At 50.0% G+C, this 19,872-nt stretch overlaps 2 protein-coding genes across 6 annotated transcripts; both read left to right on the top strand.

Annotated features, from left to right (window-relative positions):
• The first annotated feature begins 8 nt into the window (after nucleotides 1–8).
• On the top strand, nucleotides 9–6,439 carry RGS16 (regulator of G protein signaling 16). 3 transcript variants are annotated; one of them, XM_008933911.3, is made up of 5 exons: nucleotides 9–155; nucleotides 1,375–1,476; nucleotides 2,140–2,201; nucleotides 3,497–3,663; nucleotides 3,997–6,439. In XM_008933911.3, exons 1-5 carry the CDS (start codon nucleotides 76–78, stop codon nucleotides 4,195–4,197), a joined length of 612 nt encoding a protein of 203 aa, XP_008932159.1. In that variant the 5' UTR covers nucleotides 9–75; the 3' UTR covers nucleotides 4,198–6,439. The 3 variants fall into 3 exon arrangements, with proteins under 3 accessions (XP_008932159.1, XP_017934634.1, XP_017934635.1); XM_018079145.2 differs by lacking the exon at nucleotides 9–155 and adding an exon at nucleotides 722–806; XM_018079146.2 differs by lacking the exons at nucleotides 9–155; nucleotides 1,375–1,476 and adding an exon at nucleotides 1,672–1,990.
• Nucleotides 6,440–11,261: 4,822 nt separating this feature from the next.
• Nucleotides 11,262–18,113, top strand: RNASEL (ribonuclease L). 3 transcript variants are annotated; one of them, XM_018078943.1, is made up of 8 exons: nucleotides 11,262–11,386; nucleotides 11,981–12,123; nucleotides 12,492–13,959; nucleotides 14,326–14,414; nucleotides 14,803–14,993; nucleotides 15,103–15,217; nucleotides 15,962–16,122; nucleotides 16,917–18,113. In XM_018078943.1, the coding sequence occupies exons 3-8, from the start codon at nucleotides 12,525–12,527 to the stop codon at nucleotides 17,050–17,052; spliced, it is 2,127 nt and encodes a 708-aa protein (XP_017934432.1). In that variant the 5' UTR covers nucleotides 11,262–11,386; nucleotides 11,981–12,123; nucleotides 12,492–12,524; the 3' UTR covers nucleotides 17,053–18,113. The 3 variants fall into 3 exon arrangements, with proteins under 3 accessions (XP_017934432.1, XP_017934431.1, XP_008932196.2); XM_018078942.1 differs by having other exon boundaries at nucleotides 15,100–15,217; XM_008933948.2 differs by lacking the exon at nucleotides 11,981–12,123 and having other exon boundaries at nucleotides 15,100–15,217.
• The last annotated feature ends 1,759 nt before the right edge of the window (nucleotides 18,114–19,872 follow it).

Below are 19,872 nucleotides of genomic sequence, written 5' to 3'. Positions count from 1 at the left end.
GACAGCACACGACCGCGGGCGCAGGTGGTGCTGCAGCCACCTGTTGCACACCCCTGCCATCGCCGCAAGGACCGGATGAGTTGCTGGATGCCTGGGTGCCCAGCTCTCAGCATGTGCCGGGGGTTAGCCTCGCTCCCCATCACTTGCCTGGAAAGGTAAGGAGCTTCGCCACGCCGCAGTTCTGGGATGCAGAGGGTTAGCTGGAAAAGGTGCACCTGGACCGGCCTCTGCTGCTGCGGCTGTGTTGTTTCGGTAGAAACTGGGGTGCAGACTGCAAGCAAACACGCAGCGAAGTGATTTTTGGCTGCACCCGTTCTGCTCCCCAGGAGGGGAACGCAGAGGTGAAACACGCGGAGGGAGAGGAGGCTGGACAGGGCTGCCCAGTGTCCGGGTGTACAAACACACCAGGGTTTCTCCGGCTCCATCTCTGCAGAAGTTGCTTCAAGTTGACAGCAGCGGGAGTATTTTTGTCAACACGGTTGAACTGTTAAGTGACATGTTGCTCCTCCTGCCAAACACGGGTACGGAGCCCCGCGCTGCCGGCTTGACATTTAAACACTTATTTTTGTATGGGCGCCTGGGGACGCCGGAACGAGCTGCAGCACACAAATAGCAGCGGGGCCGCACGGTGCCTCGGGGGGACCCTGGGGAGAGGAGCCGATTCTCCCTCCGTGTTGCCGCAGCGATTTCTCGGTAGGGAGGTGCCTCCATTCCCTCGCCCCAGAGCGGTGACAGGCAGTAGCATCCCAGCCTCTGGCGCAGGAGCATCGTGCTGCCGCCGGGCTCGCTGGCTCTGAAGGCATGGGGTAGGTGGATGGTGCCACTGGGGAGCACGGCCCCCTCCATGGCGTGGTGACAGGCTCCTGGTGGCTCAGGGGCACCCCAAAAAGAAAGCCAGGCAGCAGAAACCTGACAGCAGGGACAGGCTCCCGCTCCGCCGGGCAGAAAGCAATCGCTGTGTTTTTCCAGTGGTTTGGGAGAAGTGTAGTCCTGCCGGGAGAGCGGGATGGCAAAAGGAGCCAGGTTAGCTGCGGGGGCTGCGGGGGCTCCAGCTGAGCACTCAGCAGCTGCTCTGCTACCTGCCCCAAAGGAAAAAGCTCGTCGTGCTTTGTATTTCATGCGACTCTACCTGGGAAGCAAGCGGGAGAAAACAGTCCCGCAGGCTTAATGCGCTGCTGAACGTGGTTGCCAGGGAGCAGACAAAGCAACTGGGGGAGCATTTATTTCATACATCGGAAAGCAAAGAGGAGGCTGAAGCTGGGGAGCGAGGGCTGCCCCCACCGAGCCCGTGGGGTGCAGCCCCTGCGAGGTGAGGGGGTGGCAGCAGCAGTCCGACAGTCCAGCAAGCCCACCTCTCCCCTTCCTCCCTTCCAGAGCCAAGGATCTGAAGACCCGCTTAGGGATCCTGCTCCATAAACCAGAGCTGGGACACGGGATCGGGACCTCCAGCAAGCTGCAGCTGGGCTCCAGGCGGAGGTAAGCCAAGCAGTGCCATGTCCCAGGTTCAGCCCGGGACAGGTCCCCATGGACCAGGCTGTCCCGAGGGATAATCCTGCCCATCTGCGCAGCAGAGAGCACAGAGTGCAGCTCCCCCTCCCCATAGTCCCACCCAGGCAGGCCGGGAAGGCGGATCACTTCCCAGCTCCACCGGTTATAAAATCAGATGGGGGAACTGATGCTCTGGCATTAGGCACAGAGAGCAGGGCCTTAGCAATAGGCAAGAAACCCAGGGGGCTCCCACAGTTCTTGGTGTCTCAGACCAGTGCCTGGGATCCCTGGGGAATGCAGGCAGCATTAAAAACAAAATACTAAATATTGTTGCTGAGGGCTGGGTCTCTGCTTGCAGAGGAGGCTGTGCTGGGCTTGTACCAGCAGATAAAGGCTCTTCTGAGCATTCTTTAGAGAACCTCCTGGCCAGCACTATGGAGCTGAGGTCTGGTGAGCCTTCAGGGACGGTAAAAGAGAGAGAGAAAGGAAAGAGAGCCCACAGGTAATGGACATTGGCCTCTCGCTTTCGTTTCCTGCCGAGTGCTGCTGCCTCCCTTCTTGCACTGTCTCCCATTGATGGAGCCACAGAACCGAAGTGCTCCCATCCTTCACAGCAGGACAGCAAGCCTTACATCCTTTTGTCTTTTCCAGAGACTCCTCACGAGAGGTACTGGAATGGAGGGAGTCCTTCGACCAGCTCCTGAAGAGTAAAAGTGAGTAGCATTTTGATTTCTTCTCTTGGTGAGAGCAGGTAGCACAAAATACAGCTCCCAGTGAGCTGTATGCCTGAAGTGAGCATCCAAAGAAATCTCATCTCCTCCTCAAATGAGATGCTTTAGGATTTAGAAAGAGGTCCCTTTCCTGCCCAGACAGAGCTGATGCACGGGGTTCATTGCCTGACTTGGGAAGCTGTACCCTTTTCTTCTGGCTGGGTGCTTTTGGGAGGATGAGTGCTGTCTCACAATGCCTTGCTGCTGCCTCGGGACAGGAGCATCGTCATGGGCATCCCATGTGGAGCAGTCTGTCAGGGAATGTCATGGCATTCCCGGACCATCCCTTTCTCCACACTCGGGAGAAGGCAGAGTGTCTGCTTGCAGCGTCCTCCTTTGCACAGCGATGCAGCCACCTCCCCACAGGCTTGCTCAGAAAACTGCATTGCTGCCCTCTGTCTGTCTGTCCTGTGCCTCTGGGGATGGCTCTTCCACGGGGAGAAGGAATTCAGCTGTTTTACTGAGTTGCCATAGCCATTTCCCCCTGCAATATTGTGTGTATGTGATGCACAGGTCTCCTGTGAGGTTCTGTCTCCCTCTCCTCCATGCAGACAGCACCTCCAGACCCAGAGAGGGGACCTCTTTTTGAGGTCCCCATGTAATCCCTCCCTCACAGCAGGCACACAGTGGCAGAAGTGCCAAATTTTAATACAAAAGTAGTTGTCTACTTTAAAAGCTATTCCCCAGCACGACAAAGTCCTTCCACAGCAATAGTTTGGGGCTAGGCATAATTTTTTTTTTCCAGCCTTCATCACGTGCTGTGATGGCTAACGAGCATCTCCGGCTTTGTAACTTAATCCATCCTCCCAGCACGGCTCTGAAATCCTTGCTGCAATTACTCTCCCATCCTCAGCATCTTGTCCTCCCCGGATCTCAGCTGAGAAATAAAAATAAAGGCTTGGTTCCTGCAGACGCACCGATGCGTCAGTGGATTTCTCCTTAGGTAGAATTAGCTCTTTTCCGAAGCTGTAAAGAAAATACTCTGAAGCCTCATTAAAGAAAGGTTAGATAAATACAACCAGAGGATTACTTGTCTGTGGGAAAGGATTTTATTGGAGTCTAGAGGCCAATTAGCAGTGTCTCAGAGGGTGGAATTTGCCCGGAGGGAAAGGAAATCTGCAGATGTCATGGTCTGAGCTCCCAGGGCGATGCTCGAAGGGCAGCGCTGTGTCTGGTGGTGGTCCTCCTTTTCCTCCCTGCCTTCTGCCCCATTAACTGCTCTTCTCCCCCCTCCTCAGGTGGGGTGAATGCTTTCCACACCTTCCTGAAGACAGAGTTCAGCGAGGAGAACCTCGACTTCTGGCTGGCATGTGAGGACTTCAAAAAGACCCGGTCAAAAACCAAGCTGGCCTCCAAAGCCAACAGGATCTTCGAGGAGTTTGTCCAAAGTGAGGCACCCAGGGAGGTGAGAGCATTTTCTGCCTCTGTCCTGTGGAAACAAATAGGGGGAGAGGAAAGGAATAAAATATCCTGGTGGGTTTTATTAACGTGCTGTCATATCAGTGGGAAGATGAGTGCTTGTTCATGAAAGCTTTCATCTCTAACATCGTGTGGTCTGTCACCATTGAACCATTAATATTGGAACAGACCTCTAAGGTCATGGAGTGCAACCACGAAGAGATAGAAAGGCTTGCAAGAATCTTCACCCTCGCCTAAAAATGCGGAAAACCAGGTTTTTCCCCCCCACAGAAGGGGAGTTAATGCCGAGCTAATGTTTAGGGATGCTGCTTCCTTGCAGGTGAATATCGACCACGAAACCAGGGAGATCACCCGCAAGAACCTCTCCGGTGCCACCTCCGCTTGCTTCAACGAAGCCCAGGCCAAGACCCGCACTTTGATGGAGAAGGACTCCTACCCCCGGTTCCTGAAATCCGCCTCCTACCAGGACATGACCAAGCAGGCCACCAGCCGCGGCACCAGCAAGAGGTCGCATACCTGACCCGAGCCCGAAGCCACCACGGGGGGACGAGCCGGGGGACCAGGCGGAGGCTGGGACATGGTTAGCAGGGTCTGAGGTCTGCACGGCGGGGTTTCAGCTGAAGTCCTGGGATTTCAGCAGGATCCCCAGGACCTCGAGTGCTTCCCGCTGCCCACTGAGCCGCTGGGAAGAGCAGTCCTCCCTCCCTGGAGGAACGGAGCAGGTGGGAACCTGGTACCTCCCCTTGCAGCTCAACCGGAGACCTGCACCTCTGCAGAGACTGAAAGAAATCAGATTCGAGTTGCAAGTCCTGGAAGAAGATCGGATTCCCCTAAACATCCATAACCGGAGAGCTCCCACCTGCTCTCAGGACCCTGCCCCTGAGCTGCAGCATCAGCCACTGGCTGGGAGGCCAGCACAGGAGCCTGCCATTCCCTCATGCAGAGCTTTTCCTATGAGGGAATGGCCAGAATGAAAGCCCAAAGACTACGTGGCATTTGCAGCTGGAGGGATCCTGCATCTGCCTTCTCCTGATCCTGAGATCCTTCTGCTGTTTCCTATGCATGCTCTGCATCAAAGCTTTACACCTCCTTCCAGTGCAGTGCATCCCGAGCAGTGACCTTTTTATCCCTCGCTTGAGCTCAACGACCTTTAGATTGCAGAGAATCTTAGGTCACATGCGTAACTTTTAATTACTATTATTGTTATTTATTTTATCATTATTGTTATTGTTATATATATATATATATATATTTATTAGGAGAGCACTGCTGAAAGCATACACGCAGCCCTTGCTCCGAGGAGCTTGTGAAAATTAAATTATTTTAGCTATTGTAGCACTTAGCATGTGTCCCACCTCTTCTGTATAATAATTTAACGTGACCAGACAGATCTGTAATGCGACCATGGAGCAAGGTATGCCCATAGCAGCAGGGAGAGCTGCTAGAGGGGTCTCAGGAGGCAGGTTTTCCATCAGCTCAGAGGACCACGGATGGCAGAACAAAGATGCTTTGCAGTGCATGTTTTTCCTTTCTCCCTTTAAAGATGTGGATGGCAGCTTGTCCTAGAGAGAGAATAGCGATGTGGAAAAGGCACTGTGGTGAGTGATCCCATGGAAAACGTAATTTTCACACATGGGAGAGAAAACCTGGGCTTTGTGCTGGTTTATAATTGGGCTTGGTATTCCCTGGGCTGGTGAAACCAGTCTGCAGCCATAGCACTTTACCAGAAACCCGTGGTGTGAGCAAGACAGCAACATGTGCCATGAATTCAGTGTCTCGGAGGGGCGTCAGGATATATCATCAGCTCAGACCTGGGGGGGACCTCTTCTGAAAGTCCCTCTCAGCAGGAATTTCTGGGTCCTGCAGCCGCCTGGAAAGGTGTGGATCCCATCTGGCAGCAATGGTGCCAGAAGCTGTGCTGGTGGGTGATGGGGATTCCGCCAGTGTCCTGTGCTGGCTGATGGAGAACACACCACCAGCACAGTTTCCTGCTGAGAGAGCTTGGGGCCACTTCATGTGGCTCCATTTATCCCTAAAACCCAAACCCAGATGTCCTCACCCACTGGTACTCACCCCTTGCCAAGGGAAGTGTCTTTTGCCCCCCTTGTCCCAGCACCAGCTTGAGCACAGGATCACTCTGGCTTTTAGCAGCTGTTTGAGCAGAACAAGGGACTGAGGACCAGTTTGGGGATGTTATTCTATGAGTCCTCTTCCACTGTCCCCATCTTGGTCCTACCTCTGAGCCTCAGTAGGTCCCAACTCCATTTACAGGGAGATATTAGCTGCTTTCTTATTTATTATTTATTCTTACAACTGGAAACACCTTTGCTGTGTTACTGAAGTGAACAATGCACAATGGTCTGTTTTCATTACTGACGTGATGTTGTCATTACAAAACAAAATGTAAAGAGGAAAATACTGTGAGAGCGTGGGCTGGGGCTTTTTTGCTTGTGGGCTTTCAATTAAATTTTACATTTTAATTTTGGATGCTTTGCAAAGCCCACAAATCTGCTTGTGTTGGGTGACTTAAGGGGCATTTCCAGTCACTTTAAAAGTGGCAATGTCAGGAGCAGAAAAGGAAGGGGGAAGATTTGTGAAGTGTAAAGCTTTTTGGTGTTTGGCTTATTGAAGAAAACCGAACAGTTCACAGCAAGAACGAAAGCAGGAGTTAAGTTTTGAATACAGATATTGCAGGGAGGGGAGCATCCAAGTGTAGCTCGAAGATGTTAATGCTCTAAATAAAAACCCAACCAAAGCATGGTTTTTAAGCTGCCTTCTTTCTATTTATTGTGTGTTTTGGAAGCCAAAATTAACTGGCCTGCGTCAGCAGAGGAGAGCGTGTGGGGACTGCTGAGGAGGAGCTGGAATCACTGGAGCATGTATGTTCCAAGGTGTTACTGTGAACACAAGCCATCCTCTGCCATTAAAATGCCTTTTACAAGCACCTGCAGCTATAACAAAACTTTATGTCCCTTCTAATACAGCCATGCAGGGTGCAAGGATCACCACTGATTGAAAAATACATCGATGTTGCTCCATCCCTATTCCCTACCTATCCAGAGGAAGGCTGGTTGAACTTCCCCCTGTCTTTTATTCCCTTTTTAATTAAGCATGGCCTTGTCTTACAAGCCAGGTGATTTGGAATCACAGCGGTCTGCATGTATACCTAACCTTTGTGCATGTCAGAGGGAAGAAATGAGCTGAAAGGTGTCCAGGAAGTGCTTAAATTATTTGTCACAAAAGAGTTAGAGCAGTAAAGCAGTCTAGAAGCAGCTAGAAACAAAAAAAATAGTGTTGCTGATTTGTTTTTTTAACTGCAGCTTCTAAATGAAAAATATGAATACTTTGTCTTGCAGACTTGAAGCTAATTTAACACTGATTAAAAAATATTTAAGTAAACCAACAACAAAAAAAAAGGTAAGAAAAATATAGAATTACAATCCATTTGAGCTTTCTTTAGAAGAAAATTTATGTCCATTCTTGACGCATCATGCATGGCCCAAGCTGAGCCTCAGCCTTTGTGTTAGCACTCAGACCCCACTGCTGATTCTGGAGAATCCCATTTGCAGCACAGTTTCGTCTTTACAAGCCTGAGATGCTTCCCAGAGAGACAATTCCATCACTGAAAGCAAGCCTGGATCCAGCGCATCTTCTGCAATTGTTTGCCATGTCCAGTGGCAGTATGACAAAACCTTAAAGCCTTGGGGGGATAAAAGACTCCAACCCACAAAACCACTTTGAGAAAGAGGAGCCAAAGCTTCCCATGACTGCCTTCGGGCACGGCCGGCAGCGATCGCTTCCAATAAACCACGGCCAAAGTTTCCCAGGGAGGAGGCTGCGAATTTGGAAGCAGCAGAGAAGATCTGAGCTCAGGGAGCAAATGTGGGGGCTGGCGCTGGCCCCCCCCCGGGGTGTGAACACATACTTGCTCCAGGGCCAGGTTTCCATGAGCCAGGACGGGGGGGTGGGGGTGTGTGGATTTATTTGGTGGAAAAAACCACCCGTTTCCCTCTGCCCTGGGACCCAGCGTGTTCCCAGCAGCTGCTCAGTGGGGTGGCATCGTCACTCAGGGGGTCCCCGCTGTGGTGGGACCAAGCAGCTTCAGGGTGGCCTTAGGACATGGGCACAGGTGCACAACTGGCCCCACAAAGACACGTGTTTAGGCAGGTGGATGTGCACATACAAGCGTATGGATGCTGAGCCTTCATCTTCCATGGATACACGCGTGACAACATACACATGCCGGCAAATCCGTGTTTGCACGCGTGTACATCCATGATTTATTTATTTTTTTTTTAAAGAAAGACTGCAAAGAAATGCAATGTTATTTAAAGATGTATTTGAAGGAAGCTCAGCAGCAAAAGGGATGCACTGAGCCATTTCAAACACGGCAAATGCCCTGCCCCGAGTTCCGCAGTGCTCTGACAGCCCCCGGGCGGGATGACAGGGAGGGAGCAGCTGTATGGCACTGATTCCCACTCGGCAGCTTCCACTTCAAGGCCTTTGCCTGAACAAAGTGCCAGAAATCACAGCTGATGTGTTTCCATACGGCTCACTCTCCCTCGCAGGCAGCTAAATGCCAAGGTTGCCAATCCGCTCCAGCTGCGCACAAGGATTCTTATCCCCGGGGTACCTCGGGATCTGAGAAAAAAAATTAAAGCTAATTTTCAAGCTCTCTGATGCTGCTGGGGCAGCCAGGGTAGTGTGGGGTCTGCAGCCATCCTGCCTCCCCGGGGTTGGGCTGCCTGTGCTGGAGGACAGCTCGGATATGGAGCAGCTGCAACCTGGGCTTGGCCCAGGGGGAAGATGGGGATGAGAAACAGCTGGGAGGAACAGTGCTGGGGAACCACCTCCACTGCTTTTAAGCTCAGGTGCCCAGTCTAGCTCCTCCTTTTTGGACCTACCATGGCTGATCTGGGATGTTTCCAACGGACCTGCTCTGCTCTCCTTGCCCAGGGGCTGGGATGCGCTGCCCTGCTTGGTGAGGTCCCTGCCTCCCTTGCTGTTGCCCTCACCTCTCCTTCCCTGCTGCATATGCTGGGTTTTTTCCATTTTTTGTAGTGATGAGGATTGAGCAGCAGTCCAAAAAACTAGCAAATGCAGTTAAAAATTGTAAAAATACTCCATGGTAAAATGTGTAGATGTGGCACTGAGGCACATGGTTTGGTGTTGGACTTGGCAGTGCTGGGTAACAGTTACCTTGACGATCTTGGAGGTCTTTTCAAACCTAAATGGTTCTGTGAAACGTGGTTGATGCTCCTACATGGATAGCATCACCTGTTAGTGTTTAAACTGCATCCTTCTGTGGACTATTTTCCAGAGCTGTGTTCCAGCACAGAGAGTCACATCAGTGTGGCCAAGCATATAAACTCTGGGATATTCCCTTTTGGAAATATAATAAGAAAGCACAGGAAGGGAACATGAAGAAAAAAACCTCATCTTACTATTCCTAGCTCCTTTAAAAATTATTTTGCCTTTGGCAGGCAGTTTTTGTTGCCCCATTTTGCTTCATTTTCATTTGTGGCTGGTAGCCAGGACACGGATTCTCGGAGATGTTATCTCAGGGGAAGGGTTGCAAAAATGGCTGCACATCCATCAGGATGGAAGAGAAGGAAGATTTGCTTAACTGTGCCCTTGATTTCCCTGCTGACTGTGTCTCTGCAGCTCCTCTCCTGAGGCCCTGTGTTCATGGGGGCAAATAATGACTCTGCAGATCTGCAAATACAGCAGGAACTACATAGCCCAGGGCTATAGGAATAGTTGTGGAGAGGAGCTCTCTGACTCCTGTGCTTTAGAAAACCTTTGAGAGCCTTATATTCGCCACAAACTGCCTGTCACAGGGACTGAGTTTAAGCTTATGACTTTTGAAAGCAATTTGGATGAGGGATGAGAGATAAGGAAAGTGTTACCAGCAAATTCTTCTCTGCTGAGGTACAAGCACAGGATACTTCTGCCAAAGATCTGCTGGTTGCAAACACCTTGTTCTCACTATTCTAGGGTTTGGGTTCCCACCATCCTAGAGTTTTTCATCTTCCCACCATAAGATAATGAAAGACTTTAATTAAATCAGCAAACTGAAGAAGGCTTTTGTACTTGGGTGGGTGGTGTGATATTGTTATGTACTGTAATGTTGAATTCTTTTGGATCTGAGCCTGGGATGTGCCCCTGCTCTGCTTGTTTGCCAGCCTGCAAATGGGTAGTTTAACACTGGCAGCTCGAGCTCCAGCTCTGGTTAAACTGGGAGTGACTCCTTCTGTGAATTAAAATGAGATCTTGACAGCCTCGAGAGTGATTTGAGATTGCTCCCTGAGTTTTCAGTGTCTTTGTCTCTGTGGGGCTGTGTCAAGGTCTCCTGTGGCAACACAGACTGTGTGAAATTCCATCCAGAGACCGTGGGATGTTCCTAGACCTTATGGATGCACTGCACGCTGTGGGAAGCAGGATGCCCAATATGACAGTAAGGTAGAAAGATGTGACTCTGCATAGGCAGAGTTTTGTGAAAGCTGGTGTGCAGGCATGAGCCAGCAGTGCAGGCATCCAGAAAGGATTAAGATATGCATGTAAGACATGCAGGACTGTATCCATGCAGCCTTTCCAGGTGGGTTTTCTGCATTTTTGCCCTGCATTTGTATCTGGCCCTGTCTCCGTGTACATCTGCAGACTCCCAGCTTGTGCACGTACCAAGGCAGCATGGAAAGCCAGGCATGATTTTATTGACACAATTTCAGCCCTGCTTCGTGTCTGAACAGAATCTTGCAGCTGGCACAGTTCAGTGAGGGTGGCTGGGGAGGTTGTGTGGGCCCTGCTGAGCTCACCTTGTGTCATGGGGCAGTGGGGGAAACTGAGTGGGATGTCACAGCCTAGCTTCCTTCATGTATTTCCTTCACAGGCTTTGCAGGTAGATGGGAAGGGCTGGGAGACCAAGCTCCTCGGGCAGCACTGTTTACACGGAGCTGGCTCCAAGGAGGAGGGTGCCTGGGTGGTGGGAGCTGCCTCTCAGTGCCGTGAAGAAACCGCGGACCTGGAGCTCAGCGGCTCCCCGGGTGTAATTTAGCAGCATGGCTAGTTTCCTCATGTGGATGGATTCACCAAAAGGTGAGGAAAAGCTTCATATAATAACCCAAACCACTCCAAACCCCAGCACTGACGCACTGAACGTCTCCGTGCCTTCAGCTCCCGAGCCACTGCTGAGCAGATGTTTGCAAACCGGGTCTGTGTGTGTGGGACCGTACGGGGAGAGCACTTTGCTCACGACCTCCCTGCTACGTGCTGAAAAAAAAACGTCGCCAAACACCCTCCCCGAAACCCCAACATCCTTCCGCGAGTGGATTAAATGCTCCCGGGGCTTCTCCTTCCTGGGATGGGACAGCGGGTACAGTTCCTGGGAAACAAACGCCACCTGGGGACACTTGCTGGGAAGCAGCAGTGAAGAGCAGCTGCTGAGAAAAGCCGCTCTGCGGCTTTAAAGGCATTTTAAGCAGCGTCCGGGTTTTCTGGATGGGCAGAGGGACCCCTTCTTCGCCTTGCCTGGCGGGTGACAGCAGGCAGGGCTGTGTGACACCAGGCGGGCAGGGCTGTGTGACGCTGCACATCAGCGATACGCAAACGCGAACGGCTCGTGGTCAAAAGTTCAGTTGGGGCGGGATAGAAATGTCTGAACATTTTCTGGAGCACGGGGCTTGCGACTCTGCGGCTCGGAGGAGGAAAAGGTAGGTGCTCAGCCCCTGCCTTCCCCCTCCCCAGGCTTCTGCCTTCCCGACAGGGGCGAGGAACTTGAGCCCCACCGTGCCCAGGGAATGCTCTGCTGATTTTCTAGCCGAGGAAGTAATGCTTTGTTTTGTTTGGTTTTGGTTTTTTTCTATGTGGCAAAGGGCATAGAAATTATTACAAGGAAATGAAATGCATCTAAACGAAATAGCGTGTTCATTTCCTGCTGGGCGGGGAGATAAACCATTCAGAAAATGATCTTTGGCTTTCCTGAGAGTAAATTCATGTGAGTTGACGCTTTACTTTTATACCTTAAGACTTCTCTCTCCCTTTTCTGATTTGCTTAGGTAATTTATTTCCAGTCCAGCTTGTCAGACAATGATTCCTGAAAGGGCTGGTCTCTTGAACCAGCCTTTGCAGGCAGCAAAATAGGTATTGGAGTCTGAGCTTTTCTAGATACTAGATCGATACAGACAGATCAGGCCCTACCCTCTTAGTGTCGTTAAAAAGCTTAGGAAAAGCTTTCTGTCAGGTAGGGTCTCCTAATTGCCTGTGGAAGCAGGAGGGATTAAGGTTGGTTTTCCATCTCATTCCAGGTATTGGATCAGGGACATTCAGGACTATGTGTGGCTGCCATACAAGACTGAAGGGGAAAGTCCATCTCTCCCTGCCCGTTGTGTTCTCCACCTGAAACTATTGGTGGGGGATGGCTTATTAGCTAACCTGTAACGAGTCTGAGGTAATATTTATAGCAAGAACAGCCTGGGTTCTCCCCTGTGCCCTCACCCTGATGCCCCAGGGGACACCTGCCTGGGCTGTGAGAGCTGCCGAGGCCAGGCAAGCAAACACAATGAGTCCTTCCTTAAGTGCTGTGCTTCTTGCTGGGCCTTGGCTCTCCTGGCTGGCACTGGCATTGTTGTCCTTAATTACCCCTCACACAGACCTGCAGGACATCAAGTGTAAATGGTGAGGTTTTGCAGGCTAATAAAGCAGGATTTTCTGTTTATTAATTAAGTGAAAAAGCCGTTAACTACCGTGTTTCATCAGCCAAACCCAGGCATCCCTCACAATGAGGGCACTGAGCATTGCATCTCTCCTATCCTACAGCAGGATTCCTTGTATGGAGCCCTTCTGACCATCATGGAACCCGCAGCTCACAAACAACAGGGGGTCTCTACCCCTTCTAATGTGAAGACAGCAAAAGACCTTGCCTTTGAGCTAAATGCTGCTATGAAGAACAGAAAGAGAGAACTTGTGCTGGAGCTGCTGGAGAAAGGGGCAGATGTGAACTCCAAAGTAGGAGGTGGCTGGACACCCCTGCAGACCGCTGTGCAAACTGGTGAGGTGGACCTGGTCCGACTTCTGCTGGAAAAGGGTGCTTGTCTGCATGCCAGGAAGGACAATGGTGGCACTGCATTTACTGAGGCAGGGATCATGGGAGACGTGGAAATACTGAAGCTCCTCCTGGACCGTGGGGCAGACATTAATGACCCTGACAGCAACGGCTTCACAGCTTTCATGGAGGCTGCGTGGTATGGGAAGGAGGAAGCCTTGAAATTCCTGTACAGCAAAGGAGCCGAAGTGAATTTGAGGAGGGTAACTAGTGAGGAGAAAGCCAAATTGCATGAAGGAGGTAAAACAGCACTGATGGATGCTTGTAGGAAGGGCCACTTCTCGGCCGTAAAAATCCTTGTTCAAGAGATGGGGGCTGATGTGAACATTCGTGACAACAGAGATAGGAATGCCTTGATCCATGCTCTAAAGAAGGATTCAAAAAAAAAACCTGAGTCGGTTCTTGCCATAGTTCGCTTCCTGCTGGACCATGGTGTTGATGTGAAGAGCAAAGATGAATGGGGGAAAAGTGCCCTTATCCTAGCCGTTGAAATGGAGAGCCCAGAGCTGGTGAAAACCTTATTGGAGAAGGATGAAATGGATATTGATGATGCAGATGAGGAGGGCAACACAGCGCTGATGGTGGCTGTGGAGAAAAATGATCACAATACAGCGAAGGTGTTGTGTGAAAAAGGAGCAAGGACTGATGTTGGGAACCTTATCGCAGTTGCTAACAGGAATCGTTCTCGTAGCATGGAAAATCTTCTTCGTGTGCACAATGCCACGTTTGTTCCAGAAACCCCCAGAGACTGGGAACCAAACAGCAGACGCTGGAGGGACCAGCTGAAAAAGCTTGATCAAATCTATCGCCCTATGATTGGCAAACTGAAGACATTTCATTACATCGAGCAGAGGATTTGGGAAGGCATCTACCTCGGGCTCCACGGAGGGACAGAGGTAGCAGTAAAAGTAACCCTCAGCAAAGAGGGTGATGAAGAGAAAAAGTTCTTTGAAAAATGTTGTCACTGTGAACGTCTACTGAAGCTCTTCCAGTCTGAGAAGGAAAAAGGCTGCATGTACCTGTGCTTCCCACTCTGGGAGAAAACCCTGCAAGAACATCTGCAGGACCCAGAAGACCAAAAGGATTACAAAGCTGCTCTGAAGATGATCTTCCAGGCACTGAGAGAGCTGCACTCCCTTGGATTTGCTCACCAGGATCTGCAGCCCAGGAACTTTGTAATAGGTTATCTTTTGCTTTTTTTGTGTTTTTGTTTTGTATTCCCGTTGCCTGCAGTTAAGAGAGTATGTTTCATAGCTATTTGTAAACATATAGATGGCTTTCTGCCAAATGGGGTGTCCGTGGCATTAGATTTCTTCTTTGAATAACTGTGTTCACAGACAGCCACTGAGGAGTGAAAAGAACAACCTTATGTGTCTCATTAGCTTTGCCCTCCTCTCCAGGGCTGTGAAGACTGATCAGCCCACGACATATCAGCCCAAAATCTCTTCAGAAAGTTGTTTTCTAAAGGAAGGGCCATCCAGAAGTCAGTGGTGGACTGTATCCAGTTTTTCCACCATTATTTGTTAACAATTTCTCTTATTTCATCAGATTTAGGTGGCAAAATTTACTTGGCAGACTTTGACAATAAAAGAAAGTTGATTGAAGGCCAAGAAGAACTTGTAAACTCAGATTTAGAGGTAAGTTCTCTGCGAATCAACCTATGGTTTAAAATTTCAGGTTCTCTCTGATATTTTCTGTTGCTGTGAGTCCTAGGGAAAGCCCTTCTGCATCCTCAACTAGAAAACACCTTGATTTGTGGGAAAGCCCATGTAATAATAGATGCTGCATAAGAATGATAGTGGTTAGGATGCAAGACCGTGCCTGGTCCTGGGATATCCACAGATCCCCTGAGAGGAAGGTTACCGTACCTGTCTCCTCTGTCCTTGGGCACACAGCTTCCAAGTTTGTGTTGGTGTGTATTTACATACTTCTGGACACCTACAGGGCTTAGGAATACGAGTCCCCTCCCATTTGGTGGGAAGTTCCATGCACCTGGCAGGTGAGCAGTGATGTGTCTCTTTGCAGGCCCTCAGCAGGCTCGTGCTGTACATTTTAACAGGGGGTAGGAAACCCCTTCAGCAAGTCAGAATCGAGGATTTGGACACTAAATCCCCGGATTACATGGAGGCTATGGACCTTATAAGCAGCCTGTCCTCTCATGATGAACGAGGCTTGGAAGGTTTGAGCAAACATCCCTATTTCTGGAGCAAAGAGATGTAAGTCCTGGCAGTGTACAAAGGGAAAGCTTTTGGTACAGGAACTGACTGTAGTGCTGGGAAAAGGCATGTCCTATTGTAGCTAAGGAAGCTTCTCATTCCACAGCAGGTTCAACTTCCTGAAGAGTATATGGAATCAAATCAAAGATATCGACAACCGAAAAACTATTTTTCAAGACTGTAATGTTACTGAAACTTTTCCTTATCCAGAGTGGACCAAGGAGGTAATCCTCTTCTCTTTGGACTGATGTGAGGTTTGAGCTATAGACATTCAGGCAGAAGCTTCTCCCGAGTGTTCCATAGGCTGTGTTTAAAAATGTAACTGTGAAAAGTAGCCCCACACAAATACAGACAACTGGGAGAAACAATTAAATCTAAGGCGCTTGGTGGAAAGACATCGATGCTTAAGTGGGCTCTGTTGACTGGGGTGGTCATTATAGATTAGCTGGTTAACCTTCAAAGCTTTGGTTTCTTTTTTGGTGATCACTTAAGACAAGGACCTCTGTTCCTCGTTGCCAGCAAATTTCTGGCAAAAGTGTTTTGCTGATTGTCTCAAAAGCAGCCAGACCAGGCCTGCTTCTTCAGGTAACGTTGTGCTGCATCATTTGGGATCTGACAGTCTCAGTTCAGTACAGCAGCCCACGTGGTCCTCAGTGGCACAGTTAGATCAAGACTCTTGCGTCCCCCCTGCCCTCCAGGCAAGCAGGAAAATCTCCTGTGCCATGTTGACAGTACTAATACAAATGCCACACCTTGGCAAAGCAGGAGAGGAAACCCTTAGCAGAATCAGGGGGGCTGTATGGCGCATTCCCTGCAGAGTGGACTCTTCTGCTTGTGTTGGGAAATAGGCTTTTAAGGGTCAGGAGATTTTTCCCATGCAAGATGACATCCCTGCGGAAAGGCAGTGGTGGTAGATGTGCTGCTGTGGTGTGTGAAAGGCAGAGAATAATCTATGTCCTTTCTTTCAGATTGACAAAGATATTCTAGATGTAATGAAAAATCCCAGGAATCCAAAATCATTCAAACCTAGAAAACATGGCAATTGTGCCACCAAATCCTTCCACTACAGCAATGATGTCACTGACCTACTGAGGCTCATCAGAAACCTGGATGAACACAAAGATAAAGGGTATATATTCTCATCCTTGCCCCTGCCACAGCTGCATAGAATCATAGAATATCCTGAGTTGGAAGGGATCTAAGAGGATCATAGAGCCAAACTCCTGACCCTGTACAGAACACCCCAACATTCCCACCATGTGCCTGACAGCGTTGTCCAAACACTTATTGAGCTCTGTCAGGTTTGTTGCTGTGACCACTGCCCTGAGGAGCCTGTTCCAGTGCCCAGCTGCCCTCTGGGTAAAGAACCTTCTCCTAATATTCAACCTCAATCTCCCCTGACACAGGACCATGCTGTTCCCTCAGGTCCTGTCACTGGTCACAGCGAGCAGAGATCAGTACCTGCCCCTCTGCTTCCCTTCGTGAGGAAGCTGCAGACCCTGATGAGGTTTCCCCTCAAGTCTCCTCTTTTCCAGGCTGAGCAAACCCCGTGACCTCAACCACTCCTCAACCCTCTCTAGTCATGGACACTCACATGTGAGGTTAGAGGGGTGTTAGCTCCTAGTGATGGTTTCACTGAGGATCGTGGCCACCAGTGCCCTTCAGTGAAGATGCAGGTGGGATTAGGTAGATGGAAGTGCTGGAGGAATAGCAAAAAAAAAAAATAAAAAAAAATAAAAAGAGGCTGAGGAGTTTAGGTAAGGTATAGAACAGTCACAGCTCTGGGGTTTCTAGGAAACCTTCCTGTGTTATCAGAAAGCTTCTGGAATGGCATTTTCCCTGCAAGGGAGGAAGCAGGGCATCCTGGACTATTGACTCCTTGGACAAGCTTTAAGAATCCTTATTGTTTTTGTTCTCTTTCAGGATCAGTGACAAAATAGGAGACTATGCTGAGTATTTCCTGGAGGCTTTTCCAGCACTTACCATTTATGTCTACAACAGTTTACGCCAGAATCCCACATACAGTCACCTTGCAGACATCCAGGACCCTTCTCTGTAGGATGTCATTGCCTCCTGTCCCATGTCTGATCCCACCATTGCTGCCTCCATTTATTCCTTATTTATTGATCTGCAAAAGAGTTGAAGAAGTGTGTAAGGAGATGGGAGAGAGCACACGCAGGGACAGAGTATGGAGGACTTAAACTAAGAAATGAAAGATGCTTCAGAAGTGTTTGGTGTAACAACCACGACCTTCAGAGCGGAACCAAACTGAGTGCCAGCCCAGGTTCCCCTTGATGACCTACCTCTGTCCCTCTGGGTTTATCTGCCTCTGAGATGTGGAGATCCAGGCCCTGACCCTTATGGAGAGCGGGGAGATGTGGGACAGCCCCTGGGGTACCTGGCACATCTGGGAGGCAGGAGGACAGCATTGTCAGACAACATGGGACCCTCTGATAAAGAAAAAGGAATTTGAGCTCCTTGAAAGAGCCAATCTTCCCTGAGCTTGCACTCAGGAACTCATCTACCCCTAGAAAGACATGGATTCTCTCTTTTCAGTCTTTTGGAAACACAGCAGCCAGAAAAATGGTATGTCTGGCTGCAGGGTTGCCCTTGGCCATTAATCCCTCTGATCTGGTAGAGGCACTCTCTGTCCAGCCTGCTGGGACCTGAAGGACTTCCATTTGGGGAATGCAGGAGATGCTTCCCAAGGAATGGATGTAATGAGCACAATCCCACAAACCTCTGCTACTGTGCATAGTCCTGACCCACCCGAAAGTGATCATTCACATCAAAGGGGCTACAGGGACCTTTTCCTCCTAGAAAGGACAAGCTCTGCCATGGCAGGGCTGTGGACAAGCACTCCCTGTCTCTGAAACAGCTGGTGTGTCACTGTCCTCCTGCCAGAGTCAGCTCCCTTGCACAGAACTGGTATCCATGCAGCCAGTCTGGAGCTCTGACATTGGCAGCTGGGTGGCACAAACCCCTTTCTGAGATTCCCACAGCATGTCATGTGTGCCTGGTTGCCCAAGGGCTTGCTTGTTTCTCTCCCAATGCTCCAACTTGCACGATGATTATATGTTGCTTATGGAAATATTTTTCAGTTGTTGAAAAGATTTTTGTTGTGGCTTTTTTTTCCTGTTTGTTTCTTGGTTTGTTTGTTTCCAAACTGAGATTGTTATTCTTTCAGTTAGCCTATGGAGAAACACTTGAAATAAACTTGCCTGGAAAACTGACTCTACACTCATTTAGGAATGAGGTTCTCCCATCCCCCCTGCATAGAAAGAGATACTCTGCAGCATTAAGAAACTCTCACCTGCATCAGGGGTCCTGGCTCAGAGCAAAGGTCCTTCTGATGGTCCTGAGAACCTTTTAAATATGTAATGGAAGCCTGACTATGCAACTGTCAATGAGGTGCTAGTAGAGAAAATGCATCCGAGAGAATGCTGACTTCTTTTGTGTCAATATTTTTATTTTTTCCTTTCCTCTCTGCCCTTTTTTTCATTGTGTCTCTCACGCCCAGAAGGCAGGAGGACACCCAGAGATGTGTGCCCAGGTCTCAGCAATGTGGGGAGCAGGGGTGCTGTGGGGAGCATGGTGGCCTTGTGCCACAGCAACATTTCTGCTCTTGCACGAGGAGAGGTGAGGCCACGGGCTGGATTCCTTCAGTCTCTTGTAAAATGCCACATTTCCAGCTTTCTTTGACCTTTGCATCTTCTTCCATCATTCTGCTGTTTCACCAAAGGGCTGTGACTCGGCAGCCTTAAAAGGCATGCCTGAGTAAGAGCAATGATTGAATCTGAGGAGGCTGGGACTTATCTCTCTGCGGCAATCTGGCTGCTGGGAAGGATTTCCAGAGAAGGCTCGTGTCCTGCTTTCCAAGAAGCCAGAGGTACCAACAAGCTGGTGTCAGAGAAAAAAATGTGATCCACGAACAGCATCTGCAAAGTAGATTGCTCAGAAAGGCCATGGGAGGAGGAGGGGATACAGGAGACTGGGAACAGGGCTGGGGAAAACACCAGGCTGCCTCTCCCAGGAGGATGGGCAAGTGCCTGGTGAAAGCAGGTCAGGCAGGATGGAAAACCTGTGGCAAGGGCAGCTGGACAGTATCACAGCTGGGTGGTGTGGCAGTGTCTGATGGCACGGCCTGGGAGTGGAGGTGTCCTGGGGAGTTGGGGGCAGAGCCAGCTGCCAAAACCGTGGGTTGTGCCAATGGCTCCCAGCATCAGTGCCCATCTGGGAGGTGCTGCCTGCCTTCCCCTCGTACAGGCAGGCTTACAGGCCATGGATGGCGCCCAAGGACATTCTGGTTTGGCCCCACACGCTTCATTCCCCTGTTGTCATGCCTGTACATTGTGTATTTGCTGTGCCTCTGCCTTCTTCCTCTGCTCCTGCTGGGTGACCCTCGGGACAGTGGGCTCAGCCCCATGTGATGGGATCAGGTGCTCCCCATCCCGGCACTTGTGTGCTGAGGACATGTTTGTGTGCACAGGGATGCTCCAAGGTCACTGTGGCCCATCTGCTGCGCTGAAAAACAAAACCACAAACAGTCCACAGAAGCAGTGGAGTGAAGAGTGCTCTTAGCTGCAGTTTTGCTGTGTTGAGCTTCAGGCACATCTGTGAAGCCTTTGAGGGACCGGGCTCAGCTGGGCTCAGGAGTGTTAGTGCAAAGCTCACGAAAATGGAGGAAGCTGTTGGGGCTGAAAGCTTCTGGGGCAAAGTCAACTTATAGCACAAGGGCAATTTTTGATAAGCTGGTCACATTTCATGTTGTAGGAGTGGCATCAGCTTCCCTAGCCCTTCATTTAAATAAATGTTCCTGGACTTTGTATTTGTTTGGGTATTTTTGATCCTCCAGAAGTGTTGATAATCATAAGTGACA

The sequence above is a fragment of the Manacus vitellinus genome, unplaced genomic scaffold, assembly GCF_001715985.3.
Source record: "Manacus vitellinus isolate BGI_N305 unplaced genomic scaffold, ASM171598v3 scaffold_44_pilon, whole genome shotgun sequence".
Classification (NCBI taxonomy): Eukaryota; Metazoa; Chordata; class Aves; order Passeriformes; family Pipridae; genus Manacus; species Manacus vitellinus.
Note: the sequence above shows the minus strand (reverse complement) of the source record. Positions and strands in the feature narration are given on the sequence as shown.